The sequence below is a fragment of the Cibotium barometz genome, chromosome 32 (assembly GCF_041138505.1).
Source record: "Cibotium barometz isolate CiBa-2024 chromosome 32, ASM4113850v1, whole genome shotgun sequence".
Classification (NCBI taxonomy): domain Eukaryota; kingdom Viridiplantae; phylum Streptophyta; class Polypodiopsida; order Cyatheales; family Cibotiaceae; genus Cibotium; species Cibotium barometz.
The window spans coordinates 17312305-17329508 of record NC_141077.1 but is presented as its reverse complement, the minus strand read 5'-3'; the positions used below and the strand labels follow the sequence as shown (position 1 = coordinate 17329508).

The 17204-nt window shown below is 40.6% G+C and overlaps 1 protein-coding gene across 1 annotated transcript; it reads right to left on the bottom strand.

Moving 5' to 3' along the window:
• Positions 1 to 7003: 7003 nt before the first annotated feature.
• LOC147619880 (uncharacterized) lies at positions 7004 to 9539 on the bottom strand. The gene has a single exon (XM_086825729.1). The coding sequence runs from the start codon at positions 9419 to 9421 to the stop codon at positions 7058 to 7060; it is 2364 nt and encodes a 787-aa protein (XP_086681855.1). The 5' UTR covers positions 9422 to 9539; the 3' UTR covers positions 7004 to 7057.
• Positions 9540 to 17204: the final 7665 nt, after the last annotated feature.

Sequence of the window (17204 nt, the reverse complement as noted above, 5' to 3'; positions counted from 1 at the left end):
TTCATAGATCGCAGCCTAGACCTTTCAAGGGTGAAGGGGAAAACTTGGGCGAGGCTGTGGAGAAGTGGATCGAAGCAATGGAAGAGTACTTTGATGTCACTAGGTACAATGAGAAGATCAAAATGGCTCTTGCAAGGCTGAAGATAGTAGAAACAGCCAGAGTGGCATGGAGAAACCACTACGAGACAAACCGTCTGGAGGATCGGAATACCCAGACATGGAATGATCTCAAAATTTACCTAAGGATGAGGTTCTATCCTCCCATCTTTTTGGAAACAAAGATGAACGAATTCTTAGAGTTAACCCAGGGGAGCAGAACTATTGAAATATATCACCAAGCGTTCGCTCTCCTCCTCAAATACTTGCCACCGCTGGATGAAGAACAGCTGTGGCCAGGTTCATTCGGGGACTGAACGAACCTTTGAATATCCTGGTGAAGGATGCCAAGCCAGTTTCCATGGCTGAAGTAGTGCTGCGGATGGCGAAGGATTTCGCCAAGGCCTTTATGTCAAAGTCCCGCCGAAGCCAGCACCATTGTTGGAAATGCTCCATGACATGTTCACACATTAGCATGAAATATGTTTCTAAGGTTATGTGGACATGTAAAACAAGCATGGTAGAATGGCAAGTTACTGGGAATCTCCACCAAATGCAAGTGGGGCACATGGAGCCAAGTCTAATGGAGAGAATCATGGAAAAGGTACCTAGATCCACAAATCAAGGGGAGAGAATATAGGGCACCTCTTGTTAGTGCCTAATCCTATCCCTAATAATGTTTAACCTTGAGCTAATCCATTGTACCTTTAGCCTATTTAAGAGGCATCATATCAATGAAGATGCGTGTGTGATTATCATCATTTTGCTCTCCACATTATGCCCAAGTGATTAGTGTTAATCTATTTTTATTAATCTCTTTATTATGCTTTAATCATGGCTCTAAGTTCTTATGATCCACCATGATTTCAACATGGTATCAGAGCTCGAGATCCATGCCCAGCCTTTCTTTAGCCCATCATCAAGTGGTTAATCTCTCTGATTAAGCCATAATCCCCATTTTCAAGCTATACAATCACCTCTCTTCATCTTGCTTCCTTTGCACCCCCAGGCAAAGATGCATTGATTTCTCCTCATTCTCTTAATCATTGCCAAAACCCTTTGAAGGACACCTCCTCCAGCTCAAGGCGACCCTCTATAGCAGGCGAAACGCGCACAGCGCATCGTCATCATCTTTGACCCCAAATCAAGCATCTCATGCTCCAATCGACTCAATCGCTCCATTTCGACCAAATCAAACCTTGAGAAGCTATCCTCGGGGATTTTCCAGCCCCACAAACACGGCTATGGTCTCAGAATCAGTAGAAAACGACGCTAGCTCTACTGATTCCAGCCCTGGGCACTCCAGAGAGCAGTTTTGGTAAATATGTGATTAAGTAGTGATTAATGTGTGCTAATGAAGGTTTATGGTGATCAAAGTGAAGTCTATCCACTGCTATTGCCCTTTCACCACATTGATAGATCTCCTCGAAATCATTGAGTTATTGCTATTCAAAGGTACATTATTTTTCATGGGAGTTTAGGGTTTTGTACTTGATTAAGCCACATCATTAAGCATTAATCTCAAATATCTCTTGCAAAAGGGTTTAGACACTGCTCAAATAATGAGTAAGACCACCCACTCATGGCTTTCAGGCCTAGCTTGTGCCTATATTCATGTGATACAATGCTATGGTGATGGATGTTATGCTATGGATGCCTATGGTACATGCCATGGTCATGTAGGCTCATGCACTATGAGGATGCTAAAATGGAATGCCCACATGCTTTGTCAAGATGCCAGAATGATGGAAATGCATGTATGTCAAGCTTATGTGCAATGTTAGGATGAACAAAAAGATGCTATGCAAGATGAAAATGCAGATGGAGATGCAAAAATGGATGGAAAGAAAGATGAAGATGCCAATGAAGATGAAAAAGATGATGTCTATGATGATTCTTATGCCATGGTTCATGACTCTTATGTTATGATGATGAATGGGTCATCTAGAGCTATGATTATGTATGTGTCATCCAGGCAAATATGGTAAGCACTTCGAATGATTCCGCAGAAGCAATCCAAGCATGCAACAATGTTACTACCTCCTTTGATGCAGAGGTAGATGCAGAATGGGCTTTCTAAAGCCAACAATGTTTATGCCCTCTCTTACCCAAATGTTTATGTATGGACACCTCTAACCACCGATGATGTAGGTTATGTGTTTTTATGATGCTCACAATATCTCTCAGTAGGCCATGTAGCCCTCAAGGGGGAGATTTGATGGGAGTGTTGGGTCTCCATGCCCAACTCATGATGGTGCACATGAGGCACTATGTTTCATGCATGGAGTTATGATAGGGCTTTGGAGGGAATGATGTGCTTAGAAAAGTCTAGTATGTAGGCTTCATGTAGAGCCATGCTCATCTAGGAGCTATGCTATTTTCATTTTCATTTTTATGTTGATACCATGTATAGATGAAGGAGGGTGTTGGAATATGCTCCATGCCATGGATCAAGGAGGGTGTTGGAAATGCTCCATGACATGTTCACACATTAGCATGAAATATGTTTCTAAGGTTATGTGGACATGTAAAACAAGCATGGTAGAATGGCAAGTTACTGGGAATCTCCACCAAATGCAAGTGGGGCACATGGAGCCAAGTCTAATGGAGAGAATCATGGAAAAGGTACCTAGATCCACAAATCAAGGGGAGAGAATATAGGGCACCTCTTGTTAGTGCCTAATCCTATCCCTAATAATGTTTAACCTTGAGCTAATCCATTGTACCTTTAGCCTATTTAAGAGGCATCATATCAATGAAGATGCGTGTGTGATTATCATCATTTTGCTCTCCACATTATGCCCAAGTGATTAGTGTTAATCTATTTTTATTAATCTCTTTATTATGCTTTAATCATGGCTCTAAGTTCTTATGATCCACCATGATTTCAACAACCATCACCTTTCAAAAGGTTTTTAATTCCAGAAGGTGATTCCAACCTTCCACCGCCTAAAAGATATCAAGGTCAAGCCCAAGATATGGGAAGTTCCAGAATGGAAGAAATGTCCTTTTCCCGAAACTCAAACCCCTGGAATTCAACTTCAGAAGTTCCACCCTTGAACAAGGGAGTGAAATGCTATAACTGTCAAGGATTTGGACATCACGGTATGGATTGCCCAACTCCTTTTGGATCAAGGTTTTCGGGGCAAGGAAATCAGGGATCAAGATTCCAGACTCCAGCTCCTTCCTTCCAGAGTTCTTTCTGCCAAAATCAAGGAAATCCCAGAGGTAAACCCTCTAACCAACCTGCAGTTTCAATCCAAAGTAATGTAAGACCTCCGCCTCAGAATAGGGGAAGTCAAAGAGAGATATTCCTAAATCGGCCGTCCACTTCCAAGGCAATAACGCTGGAAGTGATTGAAGAAGAAGAAGAAGATGAAAGAGATCATATTCCACCTGCGAGATGAGGACATCTCGTGTTTTTTAAGTGGGGTAGGATGTAAGATTCCTCCCCAGCCCCTCAAGATGTCCAGTTTCTCCCCCTGTAATCAATCCCCTTTTCAGAGTAATAATAGATCTTGTTTCTATCTATTTTGGCCTGGAGAGAGAAAATGTCTAGAGGGAGGTAATTCAAAATTGAGATATTTTTTGATATAAAAATCCTCCTAGTGTCTAAAATGATTTCCCCTAAAATAGAAATTCAAAAAGAACTTTCCAATGTGCAATTGGAATAAATTAAAAATAGGTATAAAGGACCTTAGCCTAAGGGTCCAGATTTTCAGAAATTTCTGAATTATGCTCCAATTAAGGTTCCTATGGACCAAGAAGATTAATCCAAATGTAGGGATGAGATAAATTAAAGAATAAAAGAAAAACCCCTAAAAATGAGTAAATGCTCACATAAGATGAAGAGTTGACTGAGTACAAGGTTTATTAGTTAAAAATTTAGAGATATTTAGAGGCAATGATGCATTTTTGACACCTCAGTGTGGGGATCTCCCCTCATGAATGAGGCACCTATTTCACATGTGTGGAGGAGTTTTAAACTAAAAAATAATGAGATATTTTCATCTCTCGTCTCTCCTGTTTCAACTAGATCCAAAAAGTAAGCTAAACTGACCCAAAAATGGTCAAAAATTGACCAAATTGATCTGAAAAATTCTAGAATCAGTTTGCTTGGTTAGAGGCTCACTTTTTCCTATAAATAAAAGCCTCCCCCTTTGTAAAAGCTTAATGGTGTTTTATGTACTATTACTCTACTCCTACCCAGAGCCATTTACATTGAATTTTCTTAATAATTCAATTGTTTTTTTTGGCTTAATCCTCTCCAAAGCAATTGGTGGCCACTCTTGCTTCAAACAAGAGTAGAACCCTCAATCCCTCAAGCCAAAGGAAAGCTTACAACCCCATGTAAGCTAAATTTTTCTTACTTTTTAATTTTAAATGTATGATTTTCTTAATTTTCTTGTTTATTTAGTTGATTAAAGCAAGTTCTAATGCTATACCTGATGAAAAGGCCATCCCCTTCTCTTCTTTATAATTCTGCCTTTCTTTATCCTAGAATGTTTAACAAAAAGATTAATTAAACTTTGCTTATTGTTTACTCTCTTGGAAATTAAAAATTGTGTAGATTAGAGTCCTTTACGACTAATTGGGGTTGATTTAAATTGAAAATAGAATGTTAAAAATGAGAAATGGTCAGCCATAAGGAGGTTATGGTAAAATTTTTTAGAATTTTGTAGAAAAGAAAGTTTATTTTTATGTTATTCCAAAAGATTAATTCCCACCGTTTGTACATTCTAAAAGAAATATTCTAATTTACTCCATGTATATATTCACCTATGAATATGCATGGATATCACGGATATTAATTATTGAATTTAATTTCTATGCATAGAAAGGTGCATAATGGAAATTTTTATTATAAAAGTGTTATTTTCATTGAATTTAATTTCTATGCATAGAAAGGTACATAATGCAATTTTTTATTATAAAAGTGTTGTTTTCATAGAATTTAATTTCTATGCATAGAAAGGTGCATAATAGAAATTTTTATTATAAAAGGGTTCTTTTCATTGAATTTAATTTCTATGCATGGAAAGATGCATAAAGAATTTATTTTTATTTCAAAAGTGTTATTCTCATGAAAATTGATTTTATGCATAGAAAGATGCATAAAGGATTTATTTTTATTTCAAAAGTGTTATTCTCTTTTCTATGCATAAAGGATTAATTGTGAGTGTTTTTCATGTAAATATACATGTCGGTAGTTTGTGTTTGATCACTTTGCAACAAGTGTAATCATGTTCGGATTGATCATGTGTTTGATCACTTTGCATCAAGTGGGATTAAGTTGGGATTGATTGATGTGTTAATTGTCAATTGACTGTTAATAATAATGTGATTAGTGTTTTGAGTTTAGGTGATGGAGTAATTTAGGGTATTATTATTGAGTTGTCACATGGATGAAGAATGGAGACGATGCAAGGACTCCGATTGAGGTATTGTAGAGCTTATATTTCTCCGTGAGTCAAATTTTTATATTAATTTTTGCCATCTATCCATTTTGGCTTATTGGTTATTGGTTAGACATCGTGTGTGAAAAGGAACATTTTTTACAATCATGCTAGCCTAGTACTAAGGTTTGAAGTATGAAACCACCAACTAGGGGGGAGCACCCATTGTGTGTCTTGCATTTTGCTCTCATGTATATTGTAATGTTTATTTTGATTTGAAGCTTCGTTCATAGTAATTTGTCTATATGGTGGTTTGTCAATCTCCACTGCCCAAGGATTTTTTTTTTCCAAAACATAGACTTCTATTAAGTAATATAAATTCATAAAGGAAGATCTCAACCAATCAAGGGCACTATGCTACCATAAAAGCCCCATAGTAGGAGTGGACGAGAAGAAAATACTATGGTCCCACTCTCATAAATTTGTTGCGTTTTGTTTGTGCACCTCTAGAAGATCCCTGTATACAAGCCAAAGAGTATGAACGACGTCACTCCATACACTGGGTGTCATAAACATGAATACCCTCATACACTGGGTGTCCTAAACATGAATACCCTCGAAGGCCTCTGAGCATCTGGTCTTCCAAATATACCATGCCTAGATACTAGCAATAATCTCCCAAGTGATGCCAATACTCTATGGGGGTGGTGTATTGTAGCTCGGGTTCTAAGATATGCCCCTACAGACAAGTATAATAGGATCTGCTCCCCTGCTCTCAAAAAGAAGTTGAGGCGGTTAGGTACCTTACATGCCATAAGGATCTCCACACAACCAACACATCTTCGGTCTAGTTTGGTTGGACAAAAGTTAAAGATCATCACCCCAAAGTGGTAAGAAAAATATACATTAGTTTTTGCAATCGTCAATCTGCTCTTCATTCCAACATTCAAACAACACAGACGCAGCTCTTGCAAACAAATGCACGCTGCATACAAATGATGCTCGAGATGCATTATCAGCTCCCTTCTTTTTCGTGGCAAACACCCACACTGTGAAACCTTTCTAGGTTCAACTATACAAAGACAGCCATGACTTGAGGAGGACGTGCGTGTATTGTTCAAATCATCTCAATATCTGATGGTCCTTACACTGGCCAGACTTTCATAAGGACATGCTTGCATTGTTCAAATCGTTCTCAATGGCTCATGCAACTTACACTAAACAACCTGTCAGAAGGTTTTTGCAATTCCTTTTTGAGGAGTCCCTGCATAATATCCCATACGCATAACTAGTAGGTAAATATAGGTCCAAATGTATTCCAAAAAGACACATAGTTCATTACACATTAAACCTCACAACAATAAGCATGTTGAAGGGTTTCACCCAACTCAATTTTCAAGCAGTACACAAGACCAGATTGAATTAGCATCATGGCACTTTGAAGACAATCAAGCTCAAAACTGCATAGCTATGACCCATTCCTGCTTTTAAAAAAAAAGTGGAACATGTTGAAAAAAAAACACTTTATATACTATAAGAATTTATGCTTACCAACAAATTCTAAATCAACCTTTCTCATTATAAGATGGGCTCATTTTATCCATGACTCCCAAAGCCTGTGAAACTGCCCTGCACTTTGGCAGGCAGTGCTGCTTATACATGGACCTGAAGAGTGTATTGGCCTCTTCTACTTTGCTGAGCTTGCACAAGCACTTCATAAGTTCGAACAAGGTAAAAATACCAATGGCGAACCTATTGTCCACAACAATGTTACAAACCTTCAAGGCATCCTCTACCATACCCTGCTTACACAATGCCCTTAGAAGAAAATCATAGGTGATAGCATTGACCTCAAGGCCATGTTCCAACATTTCCTCCAAGCACTTCATCGCATCAGCTACTCTATTTAATTTCAGCAACATCCCTACAATTGGGGTGTAACAGAAAACACTAGGCTTGCAGCCCCGGCCTTTCAGTTCAGTAAGAAGCTCTATTGCTTCATTGAGCTTCTCCAGTCTGCAATACCAACTGATCATTATTGCATAAGAGGGTATACTAGGGCCTGTCAATGCAGTTACCATCCCCCTGAAAACTTTCTCTGCTTCATCCAGTTTCCCCGAGTGGGCAAGGTTGTGAATAAGGGCATTACACACCTCTGTGTTAGTAAAGCCATGATTGGCAAACAAACTTTTCAATAGATCAAGCATTTCTTGCGTCTGTTTTGCTTGCCTTAGCCCATTTGATAGATAGATGTAGCTCCTGGCATCTACCCAGCCTTCCTTTTTCATCAATTTGAAGAAATCAATAGCCTTTGAAATATCTTCACTTAAGAGAAGCCCTTGGAGAAGAATGTTGAATGTGGACTGGTTAGGACGACAAACTGTTCTCATGCTGGCAAACATGTTAATGGCATCCTCAACCTTGCCCGCCCTGCAAAATGCTCTGACAATGATGTTGAAAGTAGACACAGTCGGTTTCAAACCCCTCTTCTGAAGGGCAGAAAAGGTTGACATGGCGTTCTTCATCGCATTGACACAGCAAAATCCTTCAATAAGGCCATTGTAAGTGGAAACGTCAGGTTCACAGCCTTCCTTAAGCATTATGTCAAAGCAACTTTGCGCATCTCTGATGTGCCAAGACACCCCAAATCCACGGATAAGAGTAGAAAATGCACCAGTATCGAGGTTCATACCATCCTCTAGCATTCTGCTGTAGCATAACCTGGCTTCTCCTACTAGATCTGACAGAAAAAACACACTGAGGAGTGTCGTGTAGAGATGGATATCAACCGCAACATTGTACTCACGTATTCTTCTGAAGACATCTACTGCCATGCCTGGCATACGCGCCATCCCATACGCTTTGATCATGATGCAAAAGGTTGTTATGGTAACCTGGCAACCATTGGCTCTCATCTCATTCAAAAGCTCCCACATTTCATCGAAATGTTTGATCTCGCCTAGTTTCAAAAGGTAAGCATGGTAAGAGTAAACATTATGCCCTATCTGTTTGCATGTCCATTGAAAGAATGGCGTAACCAAGGCCACCCTTCTCTGTTTAAGAATGACTCTGGAAACGATGAAGTGAGAGAGGTGCATGGTGTAACGCTCCTCTAGAAAGGCTTCTGTGCAGGCCTCCCAACCTCCACTGTCCAGAAGATTGCAAATGTCCTGTACGATCTTTGTATCTTGAGGGGCAAGAACACGCATAGAAGCATTGTCAACACCCTCCATGTTGAGCCCTGGCTCTGTGTAATCTTCACCTTCACTGCTCCCCATCCTCGACTCGGCTTCCTGCTCAAAAAAGGAGGGTTCTTCCATAAGATCGTTACCTCCGCTTGCCATGGTAGCATTCTGCCGTGGATGTAGGGTTTCATAGACATCTTTCACTAGGGTTTCCCCAATATTTTTGTTTTCCATGCTTGCCACAGCAGAATTCTGTTGCAGGATTGGGATTTCACTAATATTCTTTTGTGGAATGCGGGTTTCCCCAATGCCATCTGCTATGGCAGCAATCGGCTCCAAAATGAAGGTCTCGGTCATGGTATTTCTTTCCATGCTTGCAATGGCATCATTATTCTGAGAAATGCTGCTGCCTTCCCTGCTTGCCATGCCGCCGTTTCGCTGCAGAGCTAGGGTATCTCCTGCACTGTGGCTCTCCAAGCTCGCCATGGCAGCATCGCCATGACTCAGCCACGCTCTAGAACTGCAGAACCATCGAGCGGCTGCTGCTGACGAAAACTCTGCGTCTCGCGGCTTGCCACGATCAAGCCCTATTTTTTTCGTTGCAGCAAAACCCTCCCTGCGCAGTGTTCTTGACTTTAGCAGTTCACAGCTCTCTTCATGTGCAGGACGAGAGATTGATCTTGCAAACAGTTGCTGAGATCGTTTCTTGCTCAGACAGCGCAGACATCGGCGCGAAACTAACATGTTCCTGCAATTAGACACACCTACAAAGGATCCATAGCTCAGAGATATGGAAGTAAGCTCTGAAACTCTGAGCTTGATGAGACCCTAAAACCTTAGGGAACCAGAAATAAACCCTACCAAGGCTCATCTTTGCATGAATGAGCCCTCATTTTTCCCCTCTAATGTAAATGACACTTTCTTTCTTTCATTCTTTTTTGGGAAATGACACTTCCCACTTAGGATGACTTCTTTTTCTGTTTTAATGTGTGTGGGTATTGTATTTAGGGGCTTTACACAATTGCAGTTAATCGATCCGTCCATGAGAGATGGAGGGGAGAGATTCTCCCCCATTTTTGGAGAGGCGAAGTTCTCAAGTGTTCCATTGTGGCTAGGGGTGGACAGACAATGGGAGACAGAGATGAGCAGGAAAGACTTTCCCCCATTTTTGGGTTTTCAATTGGAACAAGCTGTATTTCCAACAGGCGGAGAAAATGTGTAAGCACCCTTTGATGCCACAAGGGTAGATTCAAAACCAGGTACCTCAAGAACGACTCATTTGTATTCTCCTTAATGTTGTGTACACCTATATGGTGATGTCGACTTAGCACCGCTAGTTAATATTAAAGGCTATTTTTTAGCCATGATAATCAGCCTTTTTTTCTAACTTTAACACCTCAAAGTTTAGTCTAAAGGCATGTAGCCATTTATACGATAGTGATGTGCAGACGTAGGCTAATAATGGGCCGGGACACTTGTTCCCTCCTCTGGAGGTTTTTTCCTCCGAGCGTGTGTAGACACTCTTATGCGTGTGTAAGTGACCTTGTCAAGTCATTTCGCTTGTACACACTCTTACGAGTGTGTGTAAGTGACCTTATCATGTCACTTCACTCATTCTTATCAATCTATTGTGAGTGTTATGCTTCTCTCTATCTCTCCTTGCTTGCTACATCTATGTGTGTGTTGTCATCTTCTCCTCGAGCTACTCTTGTTCACTCATGTAGTAAAACTCCCAAGCATGCTTGGGATGTGGTTGTTGCACTTTACTTGCGTAAGCCGTTAGTGTCCAAACATATTCGCTGATGTAAAACTGCCAAGCATGCTTGGGATGTGCTTGTTGCGTTTTACTAGGTGTGTAGTGAGGCACGAGCCTACTTGCGTAAGCAGTGAGTGTCCAAGCATATGAATGAGGGAGATTTAATGGATGAGTACCCCATATAAGGATCAAAGATCTTAGGGAGTAGCTTGCATTTGATGAGGCCTATCTGGATAGTTCAATGGTATCTACTATTCTTATAGCTGATTCATACCGAGGCTTTTTTGCATCCACACTTTGTCTCATGATGCAGGGTAACCTGAATGCCCTTACGTTTGATGAGTTGGATGCAATGCTCTTGCAAAAAGAGCAATCTTTACAAAACTGAACTAGTATGTGTGTGGGAGATCATGCATTTACTGATACCAGAAAGCTATTTGCGAAAAAGAAAGGTTAACTTGGGCTTATACAAAGCGCTAATCTTAATAGTTGTATTAATAGAGGACGTAAAAGAAAAGCTAGTCAAGAGTATGGCGAGAGAAATAAACACAATGATCTCAATAATCATATATTATGATGGGTAGGAAAAACCTTGGACTGAGAGTGAAAAAACATGGGACTCAATGTACAAGAGAGTGAAGAGAGATGATGGCTAAGGAAGGCTCACAAGCTAGAGAAGGCACCCTAAGGCATCCTTCTCCCTTTGTGAGGGCGCTCATTTATACCCAAGCATGCCTTGATGCCCAAGCTGGATGCCTTGAGGCACAAGCCGGATGCCTTGACGTTCAAGCTGGGTACAAGCTGTGTAAAGGGAATCTTTACAGGCGCACTACCTTCATGTGCACATGGGTATGGTCCGAAAAGTGTACCTTTTGGAGTGAAGCATACACTACCAACATGCATGATAGATAGCACTATTGTAGCTTAAAGCACACGCTATCGAGACGACAAGCCCAATAGATAGCATTTTTATATCTTGTGGTTGACAAAAAGGTGCAACCACTCACCCAAATCACATGGGTCACGTTGCATCAATTTTGGCACAATGTGTGTACAATGATTCTACTGACCCTTCGCAAGTCAAAATGTCAGCAACACAATTATTTGTGCTTTGACATGTTTACATTTGACATGTTAGCAACACAATTATTTGTGTCTTCGACATGTTCACATTTGAACTTCTAGTAGGCAAACCATCTCCCATTGCCAATTTTTGTGCACATTTTTCGAAGAGTGAAAACCCTAAAATAATTGAGATCCGTCTTTAGTGTGAATTCCACAGGAAGGACAAACAATCGAAAATTATCAAAACAATTTTTGGCGGATAGAATTTCTTTGTGGATGGAAGGGTAGTTTAGTTCTGTGTCATGAAATCTTCCTGCAGCATATTTGCAAATTTCCTCCTTCCCATCCTTTAATTCTGTGAGAATGCCGCAGATGCTGGTTTAGTTTTTTGTAGTGAATCACAATTCTCTTTTTTCCTCTCTTGATCTCATTATGATTGTTGACAAATACGGCAAGAGCGGACTAGTCTGAATCAAGATGAGAGGATTTAGTTGGTGTGGATCCTTTTTTGAGTGTTAGCTCGACTTCAAATTTTGAATTTTCCCATCTAAATCAGGATGAGAGGCTTTAGTCGAAGCGGCCCCTTCTTTGAGTGGTAGCTCGACTTCAAATTTTGATTTTTCCCATCTAGTAAGGGGGTCTTTGGAGAAAAGAGTTAGATACTTTTTATGCATAGCATCGATTTCTGCAGCATACCTTTATGTTTCAATGTTGAAGAAAGCCTCTCTAGAATCCTCTTTGTTGGGTAGTCGACCACCTTTTTAGTAGGGCTACTGGTGAGGGTGGCTACTCTTTTTATTTCAAATCTTTGTAATGACCCTTTTTAATCTTGATTATGAAGATGTTCCTTTCAGGATAGACTGCATACATTTCAAAGGTATGTAGAAAGTCGGTGCGGGCGATTAAGACATCACAGTCATGCTTCTCATGGACATACAATCTAATAGGAACAACTAGATTGTTGATCAGGATATCCGTGACAAACGTTTCTATAATTATCCCTTTAGTGCCATTTGCATAGGTGACATCTATTCTACATTTGTTCATCCTTTTGGGTTGAATGAGCCCTAGCTTGATTAGGCTTATTGTGGCACCAGTGTCGATGAACATGTCAAGGGGGAGAAAGGCAGACTTGTTATCATATACATAGGCAGTGATGTGTGTGAACACACTTAGGACTGTCGGGGCACTTTTTTCCTCTTTAGGAGGTTTTTTCCCCCGGCTTGTATATACGCCCATTATTCTAGGGCTAACTAATCTTTTGTAGATTGACACAATCTAATACACTTTGTGTTGTGTGCATTCTTGCTTCTTCTTCCCCAAGCTTTGTGTGCTTTCCTGCAACCCTAATTCCAACAATTGGTATCAGAGCAGGCATCGGCTCCCAGGGCTATGCCGCCAGCACCCTCCGACTCACGTTCTCCGATTGAGGTGAGTTTTCACGAGCGCTTGCAGGTCCCTATACTCTGCAAATAAACCCGCAGGGCTATGCGTTCTCAGAATTTGCATCTGAGGTCGTTTCGGGCTCCGTTTTTGCATTTCAAGTTCTGCACAGGTGTTTTCGTCATTTTCTGCAGAAATTTCGACAGTGCAGTTTTCTGCAAAACAGGCATACGTGTTCTATTGTGGACCGTGCTACATAGCACAAGTTGTCTTTTGTTCAGTCTTTGCTTCATTACAGGTAGCTTTTGTATCAATTTCAGTCAGTGGCCATGGCTGATAACAGCAATGGGCATACATGATGCAGCATGTTTTGGTTGCAAAAGGAGTGTGGAACATTGTGCAGGGTACGGATGTACGTCCAGGTTCTGTGGATGTAGGATCTGTTGAGGATGTTGCAGGTTCTAGCAGCTCTACTGTTGCTGCTGTTTTACCCACTACTGAACAAGCTCGTTGGGATGGTAAAGATGCGCAGGCTCATGCCTTGATTGCACTTTCTGTCAAACGTAACATCACCCCACATATTCGTTCAGCTAAAACAGCAAAACATGCTTGGGATATTCTAGCTGGTTTGTATGCAGGTCGTAACGAGGCAAAAATCGCTTACCTGCGTAAAGAGCTAGAATTGAAGATTATGCAGGAAGATGATGACATGAATGTTTTTCTTGCTGAGATTAAAGATCTCAAAGAACAATTGATTTCTGCAGGTGAGATTATTCCTGATCATTCTCTTGTGCAGACTGTTCTTGATGCTTTACCTGAGACATATCAGACTTTTGCTTCCACGTGGAGACTTCTTAATGAGGACAGACCTGATGCTGTCAAGTATGATACTTTAGTCAACAAGCTCTTGCAAGAAGCGCAGTCCAGGCAAAACAGGGCCAGGCAGCATGCAGTTGATCAAGCATTTATTGCTGCCCAGCAGCAGAGAAGAAGTGGTAAGGCAGCCCCTTCCACTGTTTCTTCTCCTATTAGTAGGTCTGCAACTTCTTCTCCTTCCACAGGTAGCAACAATAAGTCTGAGAAGGCTCTTGATAAATGCAAGAAAAAGACCAGGTGCAACTATTGTAAGACAAATGATCATGTCATTAAGAATTGCCCTAAGCTAAAGGCTAAAGAGGCAAAGAAGAAAGAGTCAAATGCAGCCACAATAGCGGATGCTTCTACAAATGCAGATTTTGCAAATGTTGTGCAGGATACAGAATGGGCGTTTAGCGTGTATTGCCAGTATGACCCATCTGTACATGATGCATGTTTGGCAGTTTCTGTTGACTCTCATGTATGGTATTTTGACAGTGGTGCTACAAAGCACATTACCTCGCATCGTGATATGTTCACTTCTCTTGAGGCTGTCCCTAATGGGAATACTGTCACATGTGCCAATAATGCTTCTTACCCAGTGAAGGGCATTGGTAAAATTATGCTTACTACTGCAAATGGCAGCGCTTTCACACTTTCAGATGCTTTGTATGTGCCAGGGATAAAGAAGAATCTATTGTCTGTCTCTGCGCTTGCTAGACTTGGACTTGTAGTCAAATTTGTGGATGACAGATGTACTGTTCATGATTTGACTTCTGGTGATACGATTATAGTATCTGGCACCTTGTTTCGTGGGCTGTATAGGCTCAATTCTTATGACAAGTGTGTGGAAGATTCAGCAAATGCAGTTTCTGATGAAAAGGCAGTTTCAGATGCAAAACTATGGCATGCTCATTTTGGTCATCTGAACTTTGCTAGTTTGCTGCGTTTGCAGAAATTTGATATGGTTGCTTCATTGCCCCCTCTTGAGGCACCATTGAAACATGTTTGTGAAGGCTATATTTTGGGCAAAATGCAGCGTTCTGCGTTTCCAAAAGATGGTTTTGTGTGGGCCACTCGCAAATTGCAGCTTGTACATAGTGATGTATGTGGGCCTATGCAAACTCCGTCATTTGGTAAACACTTGTACTTCGTGACTTTCATTGATGATTACTCAAGGCATGCATGGGTATATCCATTGAAGGCAAAGTCCGAAGTGTTTTTGTGCTTCAAACAATTTTTTCTTATGGTTGAAAATGTATCCAATTGTACTATGGGCACCCTCCGTTCTGATCGAGGGGGGGAGTACTTGTCTAAAGAGTTTGATGCATTTCTGGCTAGTCGTGGGATAAAACACCAATGTACAGTGCCGTATACCCCTCAGCAAAATGGTGTTGCTGAGAGGAAGAACAGGTCACTTATGGAGATGGCACGATGTATGGTTAAGAGCCAAGCTTTGCCACATGCGTTTTGGCTTGAGGCTGTCATGTGTGCTGCATATGTACTCAACAGGTGTCCCACTAAGGCCTTGCAGTCTGGCAGGAAGCCTTCTATTGGTCACTTGCGTGTCTTTGGTTGCTTGGCCTATGCTTTAGTGCCTGTGCAACAACGTAGAAAATTGGATGATAAGACTGTCAAATGCATTTTTGTTGGTTACTAGTGCTTCCCTATTGATGCTCCTTTTGCTTCCAGTGTCCACCACCACTGCTTCCTTATTGATGCTCTATTTGCTTCCATTTTTGTTTTTCAAAACTAGAAAACTGAGGTTTAGTTCTGAAGGCATTAATTTTGACAGATTTTACCAATTCTTCTCCAAAGTCAGAGGAAGATTCTTCTTCTGTTGACGGTGGAAGACTTGGTTCTTCTTCTGACTCTGAGAATTTTGTAAGGATGTCTGTGGAGACTCCATCGAGTTTTGAATTTGTTTAAACTAATTCATACTCTACGTTTTCTGCAAGGAGAACATTTATCTTATTTTTACATACCTTAGGGAAATCTTTTGCATAGTGGCCTTTTTTGCCACAGAGAAAGGAGAGAGAAAGCATGCATCCCCTGTATTGACTGCTTTCTTTCTGAAGTCTCTTTTGAATGGGTTTCTTTTAAAACACCTTTCATGTCCTTTGGAGGTTTTATGTTTTGCCTTTTCTGTCTTCTTGTAAGAGCAACTTTCTGTTCCAAATTTGCATCCATAATTTCTAGATTCATTGCAGGTATCACAAAGCTTACCTGGAAGGTTTTTTCTTTCATTATCTTTGATGTCCTTTTATCCCCGCACATTTGTCCGAGAGTGAGGAGGATGTGCCTATGCACTTCTCTAAATGTCATGTACTGGAGCTTCTCAAGGCCTTTGTTACCTGTTTCTTCTTCTGTACTTTGAAGGTCTTTAATGACCTTTTCTGATAACTCCTTTGGATAAGAGTTTATGTAAAAGTTCTTGGCAAAGGAATCATTCCATAGCTGCCTTAGTAGATCAAGTGTTGAATATTATCCCAATATTCATTGATTCTTGTTAGATCACAACATTTCTTTCTTGTTAGATCACTGATTTCTATAGTGTTCCTTCTCATCAATTGATTCTCCAAAAAATAACCTGAACAGAAGCTTCTCAAGAGAGGCTATCCCTTTGCCCATCTCTATGGTTTGCATTTCTATAGGAAGTATGTACCACCATGTTCTTAGATTTCCTTCAAAGAGGGTGAGCATAACCCGATTGGGATCTTTCTAATCAACAAAAGTTTTTCTGAAGAAATATGAAATCATTCTATCAAGAACTACTCTGGCTTGTTGCTTTGTAAGGCCATCTAGGTTGATCAATTATAGTTCTCCTTTGTTTAGTAACTGCTGATGGCTCTGCTTTCTCAAAGGGGACCACTTCCATGTTGACCTTACCATTGTTGCTTCTGATGACTTCGGCTTCTGCAAGCCATCTATTGTAGTCAAAGATCCTTTCAGAGTCGTGGAATTTCTCTTCCCAACTAAATGTGAAGGATTTTCCTTCTCCCATATCTTCATCATCCCAGTACCCACCATGTAACTAGGAAAATAGGTTAGCCAGCTGAGATGTAGAGAGCTCTTCTTGTGATATTATTTATATCTTCTTCAAGGAACTTTCTACCATTTGTGCCTTCATGAGAGATGCATTCTCTCCATCCAATATCAACTTCTGAGAAATTGATTGGCAGAAGGGGCTTCTTGTTTCAACATGAATGTCGTGGGTTTTATGTCTGCTTCCACACATTATGGGGCTTCTTCTTCCTCCAAATTTGCAAACAATTCTTCAACTATTTCAAAATCTTCCACACATTTTGAGGCTTCTTCTTCCTTCGAATGTGCAGAAAATTATTTAACTATTTCCAATCAAGCCTTGGGTTCAAACCTTATATTATGGTGTCATTGGCTTTTTGGGCCTTATTGGATTTTGGCAGAAAATTATTCAACTATTTCCAATCAAGCCTTGGGTTCAAACCT